The sequence below is a fragment of the Mugil cephalus genome, chromosome 11, assembly GCF_022458985.1.
Source record: "Mugil cephalus isolate CIBA_MC_2020 chromosome 11, CIBA_Mcephalus_1.1, whole genome shotgun sequence".
NCBI classification, from domain to species: Eukaryota; Metazoa; Chordata; class Actinopteri; order Mugiliformes; family Mugilidae; genus Mugil; species Mugil cephalus.
In genome coordinates, this window is record NC_061780.1 from 14,751,907 (window position 1) to 14,760,259 (window position 8,353).

General features: G+C 40.6%; 1 protein-coding gene across 2 annotated transcripts; it reads left to right on the forward strand.

Annotated features, from left to right (window-relative positions):
* Window positions 1-598: 598 nt before the first annotated feature.
* Window positions 599-8,088, forward strand: nrsn1 (neurensin 1). Of its 2 annotated transcripts, none has more exons than XM_047599372.1 (6): window positions 599-681; window positions 3,470-3,581; window positions 3,749-3,841; window positions 4,647-4,765; window positions 5,378-5,565; window positions 5,760-8,088. In XM_047599372.1, exons 2-6 carry the CDS (start codon window positions 3,483-3,485, stop codon window positions 5,861-5,863), a joined length of 603 nt encoding a protein of 200 aa, XP_047455328.1. In that variant the 5' UTR covers window positions 599-681; window positions 3,470-3,482; the 3' UTR covers window positions 5,864-8,088. The 2 variants fall into 2 exon arrangements, with proteins under 2 accessions (XP_047455328.1, XP_047455329.1); XM_047599373.1 differs by having other exon boundaries at window positions 3,474-3,581.
* The last annotated feature ends 265 nt before the right edge of the window (window positions 8,089-8,353 follow it).

Consider the following 8,353-nt stretch of genomic DNA (forward strand, 5'->3'; position numbering starts at 1 on the left):
GCTTGAGTCGTGATGTGCTTTGCGTCTTTAGGTCATACCTTCCCCAAGAGCAGGTGGTGACTAACACTTCCTTCAACAGTGTACGTCACTGACCGAGCTAAAAATAGGCTTACCCTGGAATGTGATGGGAATTCTGGAAAATCAAGAGCGTGTTTCGCATAGTTTATGCGACTGCTGCTGACGTCTCGCCGAGCCGGGTTTCTTGTGTAAGGTACAGTTTTCGGGGGAAGTGACATCTTGTTTTCATGCGTCCCAACGTGTTAGTGCAGTTGATGCAAGACTACTGTATAAACTGTGTTAAAAAAAATGTGTTTGGCCCTCTGTTCCTATGGCAACATGTCCCAGATATCTATCTACCTATCCTTCCCTTTCATTCATTCATGAATGTCACTCCTTTCTGCTCATCCTTCCAACCCTCTTGCCAAGTTATTTATATTCCCCACTGAATCATATATTGTCATGGATGAGACGCCTGCGCAGTAGACAGCATGAAAATCTGAATCATCGATGGAAACTAACAGAGAGCGAGAAAGAGAGAGAGAGAGAGAGAGAGAGAGAGAGAGAGAGAGAGAGAGAGAGAGAGAGAGGGGGGGGGGTGGGGGGTGGGGGGTGACTGTAGAGTGATGGGACCCGGCTGAGGGAGCAGCAGCGAGTGATCACTCTCCGGGCTTGTAATGACAGGTAAACGCTTTGTATTATTTGTTTGTTGTTATCTGTAATATACACTGGCAATGCTATAGCAGCAGCAGAGTTTGATTGTTGCTTTTGTAAATAACGGAAACTCACATCGCCTGCGTAGATCGGTTCACCTTGCACGGCGAAGCCTATCGTTTTGCACATCTGGAAGTAGCTCCCATACGGAGAGCACCATCGCAAAAATGTTAGTTTTAATCTTGAGCGCCATCGTCTCCGACCGAGCTGGATTACTTGATCACGATTTATGCTCGCGTCGGTCGCTGGTATCGTAATGAAATTAAATAAAAACTTATTGGCTGTACCCTCAGATGACATTTTGTGCCACGGGTTACTTTTTTAATTAAGTGTTTGACACGGTTCGATTTAGTCAAACGGATTTCACACCAAGTGTCACCTTTTGCAAGTTTAATTGAAGAGCATTCCGTGCGGCTGTTTGCGTCTCTTGGGGGGTTGGGAGGACGAATGGATGAGGTCTGTTTCCAGACTGGCGTCACATATTACGTCTGTGTGTTTTCCTGCTGGCTGGGGTGAGGGCTCGATGGAAGCTAATAATGGCGTTCAGCACCAGGGACAGCTCCGGGCACAGCGACCGATATGAAACACCGTAGACTGAGATTCTGTAGAATTAATCATTTTGATATCAACGCATTCTGGTTTTATTTTTCATAAGATGTCAGTTTAAAGGGCGAGACGGGATCGCGTATGCGTGAAGTGGGAGGCTCGTCTAGCGTGTTGTGGTTAAGCAAAGTGTCAAAGTCCGACAAGACAAGACAAGACTAGCTGAATGAAACTGATCTTACGTGCTTATCATTCACTCATTCAGATCGGATTTACTGATATGTTCACTGCTAAACACATAGTTCCAGATTTTATTTAATTGAATTTTAGTGTAAAACCATTTTTATAAGACAGTTTTAACAGTTTTTGTTGGCTCATGTATGTATACTTGACTAGACTATGGTCACCCAATTCACTCTGAAGCAAACTGTATGTTATTTTGGTTTGAAATTATGTGAAATGCCGTTTTCCCACAAAGTATATTTCTACATATTCCCACTTAATGCAAATGTTTGATCTAAAAGTAATTACATCTTGATTTAGGCTCTACATCTCAGACAGTGTGCAATCAAGAATCTCACATTTCCATTAAGTACCAAGCTGGATGACAAATACAGAAACTTTCTTGCAAAAAGACTGTCACCAAGGTACTTACATGGAGTTCTGGACAAATCACAAACCGAACATAAGCTGTGGTCCCAATATTATCCATGTACTGTGTGAATTCATGTTTTTAAATAAATTTAAATAAATCAAACACCTTCTTTCAACTACGTATTTGTTCAGTTCATTCAGACTGTAAAACGCAATCCATGATTGCGACGAGCAAATATAAGCACGTCTACAGTTTAAAGACAGCCAGACACTTGATTGATCCTGTGGGAAACTCAGTCACTCTTCGGTAAATACGAGTTACACAATTAAAGGCACTGATGTAAACGAAGTATGGAGGTTAAAAGTGGTTGGTGGTTCTGCTTAGGCTACTCAATTCGACCCCAATGGGACCCTTTCATGTTGCATTATTGCCACACACGTTGCCACGGAAAGAGCACACAGCCTTAATGCAATTTAAATCTTACATTCACCCACACATAAGAGTGTAAATAATTTACTAACTAATCGTCTTTAAATGCAAAAGGTGCATAACCAACTATTTAACATTACATCACCCTCAACTTGTTTTACATATCTCCCATGATGACAAGAATACCTACTGGTTTTCTTTCAAGAGCAACTCTTTTGTCCATTTGTTTTTGTGCATTGTTAGAGGACACTACGCTGCTTTGGAACAATAACACAACACACAGTAATGCGTTTTCGGGACATTTAATCCTTATTGGCATATAAAAGATACGTTGCCAACAATGGGATCGATATTTTATTTCCACTTCTGTTCCCTAACAATCTAACTGTATAGCTTCGCTGCAGAAACAGCCGTGCAGATTTAGTGCTAGCTGACAATAACTTAAAACACATTTTGTTTGTATCGAGGCAGTGAGCTGTGAAATGTCTCTGGATTCCAGACACTGAGAATTAAGGTGTGTGAAATGTACATATCCCGCAGCAGGTGCATTCTTCTCCTTTATTGGTTATGAGGATGCATCAGTTGATTTTATAGTGGCAAGAAAAACCTCGGGGTGGAAAAGGTCATTACAAAACACATTTGTGTCTGTGGAACCTGCCACATTAAATCTTAATAGTACATACGCTAGTCACATGTATTGGAAAAAATATACTTTTGTTCTTGGTAACAGCTGATTCTTGCTTCATTACGTTACAGCACAAATCTTGCAAATCATAGTCCACTAGCTACACTGCTTTGTAACGCACGGCTCAAACTGTGGTTTTGATGTTGGGATTTTGCATCAAGCACTGACAAGAGGATAATTCTGTGCGAGTCAGCACTCTCAGTATTCAGCTGAAACAATATTGAATCTACATTATGATACGTCATGATATATTTCATAACAGCAGACAAGGGGTATGCCTCATTAATCTCAATGTACTGAGGCACCCATGCCCTCAGTACAGTGTTACATAATGTTCCAGCAGTATATGTGAGGGAACATGTGTGTGCGTATAGGTGAATAAATGTGTGCCTCTGTGTGTGCCTGTTTATGCATGGGTAAAAGACAGAGATATTTTGTGCACAAAGAGTGTGGGTGGTCTCTTAAAGGAAGCCTGCATTAAAGCATTTATGTCTTCTCTTGGGTAGACAGATGTGAAGGATGACTTCGTGCACAGATGTCTGTGGGTCAGACTATGGTGAGCATGCTCAAGCCAGCGGAAACTACCACCAGTACGGAGTCCGCTCCTACTTACACCAGGTAAGAAGGCAGAGAAACATACTAGAGCAGCCCATTCTCCTACAAATATCTATCATTCCCAGCTGACAAGTCACAATGATCACAGAATCACTAGTGCCTCATCTCCAGTGGAATAATTTGCCATTTTTGAAACTGTGTGAAATAATTAATTCTGATCCCTTATCCAGTTTTATGAGGAGTGCACAGCTTCCATCTGGGAACGTGATGAAGATTTTCAGATTCAGAGATCGCCTAGCAGGTGGAGCTCTTTACTCTGGAAGGTGAGGTTAAGTCTCTTAATGATGTATTTTCAAACAAAACAACATACCACATGCTGCGATTCCAACAACATTATGTAACTGGGGGGGAAAAAATCTGCGTAAGCGAGCGTCTCTTGTGAATCACTGCGGGATGGGCACCAAGACACAAACGCACAAACACTTGACAGTATGGCACAAACGGCCATCCCCTTTGCAGCCACGGAGTAACTAAACTTCGCTTTCCTTTACGGTGTCAGTAGTGTGATCGAGGGCGCGCATTTCTATTTCCGTATATGCGTAATTTCACATACAGGTTATTATCGCTTACCATGCGTTGAAGTGCGTCGTGTATTCACTCCGCCGCATCCCGTCACACAGAGTTTGGTTGGCAAATCCGGGGCATAGCATTTTCCTCTGTTAAACACCATGTTCTCGCGCGCTTTCACGATCACGTGACTCAACTTTCCCGTTTCCCTTGTTGCAAGTAACTTGATTTGTAGTGGAAATAAAAATGTTATTCTTATTAATGTGTTTGTGTTTTGGAAGCACTTTGCTTCATGGGACAAATATTAAGCATAGTGGGAGTGAAAGTATTGGAGTATTTTTTCATTGATGTTTCTGAAAGACAGTGAACAATTCTTTTTAATGCCTTTTATGGTCTTACCACTCATAAAACATACTCTTGTAACATGTTTTTCCAACTTTTGAGTAGTTTGAAGGAGAACCATGCAACAGTCTGCAACCTATGATCAACAACTACATGTGGAACAATGAGTGTGTCTCCTATAGCATCCTTCTCCTCATTCTCTGTCTTCTTTCACTCCAGGTCTGTCTCGCGTTTGGTACCCTGATCTTGCTTGCGGGCCTCATCATTGTTTTGGTGGGCTATGCCACTCCAGCCAGGATCGAAGCATTTGGTGAAGATGATCTACTCTTTGTTGACAGGTACAGGAATAATACAATTTGTTAAAGGGAATGAGTTGACGTCACCTTTATTGCTCTAACTAAACTGTAGAGGGGGCCTACCCCCCTTTTTTTATAGTAGAATCAGGTATTTCAGTGTCAAAAGGAGACTTATTGATGTCACATTTATATGAGTGCAGCATTGTGGAAATTTATAAACACATGCATGCATTCAGAATTTACTTACTACCTGTCCCAAAAGTCTGTTCTGAACTGGTAAACAAAGCCTTTAAGTGCTTTCCCTCTTTTAGGAATCAAAGTTACTTAGAGGCATCCACTGCCACTAAAAGATATTTGCTGGGAATCATATAATCCCTTTTTGATCCCTTATATTGATGATGAATATTTAAAGGATATTTTTGTGTTCTTTTAATTAGTCTTTGTCTTCATGTAAGGCAAATAAAGATGTGTATAGACGCCTGTAATGCTGCAGCCCTACAGTTCGTGCTTGCCGGGAAGCCCTTGATGTGCTCTTAATGCAACTTTCTTGATTTAATAAAGATTAGAGTACTGATGACAGTAATTTGCATGAATTGCCTGCCACACTTAATGAATGAGGATGCTAGGTAAACAAAGGGTCCTGTTTTTGAACAGCCACGCCGTCACTTTCAACCGTGCACTGGATGTTTGCAAGCTGACTGGTGCTGTGCTGTTCTGTGTGGGAGGCACCTCCGTGGCTGTGGGTCTCCTGCTGTCTGCCTTTGCCAAGAGCTACTCCAAAGAAGAATTGTATCTGCAGCAGAAGTTTAAGGAGAGGTTGGCAGATCTGCATGCAACAGTTGGTAAGATTTCATTCTCTACTCTACTACATGCACATGATGAGAGTTCAAAAATAAAATTGCCAGGTGGTAAGAAGAGTAAGGGAAACTATTTATTTATTTTAGTGATAGGGCTAGTTTTTGTGTTAGTGTCAATGCTGTATTATGAATGTATGTGTGTATGAATGTCCCTCTAGCAATAACTGCTTATGTCACAGGTACCCCAATTATGAGAGCACCAACCCCTGGGGAGGGAAAGGTGCCCGTCACCCTTTCCAAAGTCCAAAACATCCAGCCAGTCACCACAAAGTCAGAAACCTGATCGACGTCCAGATGAAGCGTGTGTGTGGACTCACTGGTGTGCAGACTCTGTATGACTGTGCACAAGTGCGTGTGTGTTGATCTGTGTGCAGTTTCCGTTTCTGAAAGGTCAGCTTACATGACTGATTGCATTGATTCTTCATCTTCATTTGTCTGAGCTTGATTTTAATGGGTTAATATAGATAAACGAAGTTTTTGTTGTCATACGTTCACAATAATTTAACACAGCACAGGCAGTCTCAAGAAAACTAATTAGAGAACAGGCATTTTTTTTATCCTGTCAAGAGGATTCACATTTTTATAATGCTGGTGGCGTTAGTGCTGAAGGGTGTAGAGTAGCAAATGCAGTGTCATTTGAAGTTAATGGTGATTGGCCCCTTTTCCCAGAAATGATCAAAAGTTGCACTGAGCACAGTGAACCTAATAGGATGAGTGTCTGTCAGTGCGGAATACTTACTGGTGAAGTGCTTACGTGAATAGTCAGATCAAGGGTTCATCCAAAAAGTGCAGTCAATCACAACATTACCGGCAGCAGTAAGATCCCTGCCCATGAATACATATTTTTAGCTGAGATTTATTTGGGCTACATGTAACCACTATCTAATAGTCTCCACTGATGCTAAAGGTTCACCATGCCAGAACAGATAAGACACAAAAACGGTTCAGAACAAACCTTAAGGGCAGATTTCACACCGACATTTCCTTCTGTCTTACCAGGCCTTTGACCTTGTTTCCTTCGGTAAATCTTCAGACAGGATCAATAGACAGGACTGGACAGGCTGATGAAAGGTGCATTGAACCACAGAAGAGAACATTCAGAACAGCACAGTCTGTCAGATTCAGGCCTCTGTCCTCCCTTCTATCTTTGAGAACTGTTTGTTTGTTTTTTTTTTGTTTTTTTTTTTACCTGAACACATACTTTCTCCTGTCTCCTTTTGACAAATGCAAGCAAGCGAACACACGTCTCCACTCCACAATTTCAGACCAAATGCTATAAACTACCACATGGGGCTACTTGTGAAAGTCAAGACGGAATGAGGGCACGTCAAGAGAGACAAACAACGTGACAAGGAGGTTACATAATAGAGCGAGAGGGGAGAGCACATCCAGCTCTCCAGTGAGACATCAGCAACCTCGTATCTGATGATGACTGTGATGATTCAAAGTTGCTTTAGATACAGCTATGCCTCCCTGCTCTCACACACACAACATTTGAAATTTCATCATTGCCGTCAGCTGGAAATACGTGTGTAATATTAGTGGACTGATAAGTTGCAGCATCATCAAAGCTTTGTTGGCAGATTGTGCAATCGCTTATTTACTGTATCTGAAACAGATGTTCAATTAAGATGGAACTGATTTTATTTTATACACTAACTGTAACTTACAAGCACAATAAGCTGTCCATTGACACGGTTTGCTGTTTTTTTAAAATGTAGATGTGTTTTTAATATGTTCTGAAATACAGTGGCCATGCCACTTTAAACGGTTCCTTATTATTATTTTATTCTTGCTTGTCTTCTTAGTTCATCTCATGAAAACACGACATGTACTGTAATGTATTGCCATTTTGGTTAGTAGAACAAGTAGTGGTAGTAAGTGGCATACATTTCCAAACATGGTCCTTCCATACTATGTCTCATCTTCAAATCCATGCAGCAACACTTACTGATATTACTCTATTATATTATATTTACTGTACAAAAGGTTGAATTGCTATGCTGGTTACATACTATGTCCATGTAAGTTGACCTTTTATTATCATTGTCACAACTTCCACTCTACTTTTACTTTGAAATATTCTTGAATAACATCTTATCGCATTTAGATCAAAACAACACAACAACTACGACAGGAAATGTACTGGAAAGAAACAAAAAATAATACTTTCAATTCACCACTGAGCTGCAAAAATACAGTAGAGGAAGAAAAGCCAAGATGTTAAACAAGCTGATACGGACTAACCCTTGGGTGAGGTCAGAACTTTAGGTAATGTGCTGATTTGTAATTGCGTTATGTTCCATTCTGTGTTACAATATCAAATCTACAATGAATATTTTTTTTCTTTTATGCCCTGATTCTAACTTTAACTCTCTCCTGGTGTAACAGTGAATAATAAAAGTATACTGTACTTATTGCAGATGAGATCAGATTAAGAACAAATGTCTATATACAGTATGTCTATTTTTCAAAGAACACAATAAAACAGACGTATCTGCAGCTCAACAACGTGTGAACTTTTTGTTTCACTTTAAAGGTGCTGTATATAGGAATTTGTGCCACCTAGTGGTGAGATTGCAAATTGCAACGACCTGCATAAATACGTTCCTCTGCGTTCTACAGTCTAAAGCTTTTCAGATAATTCAGCATGTTATACTGGTAGTGGAAGGAATCTATGAGAGACTAAACTGACTGAAAATAAAAGTTCTCTTCATCTCATCCGAGTTTTCGAAAACATTGGCATTTTTACAACAACATGACCTACAATGAA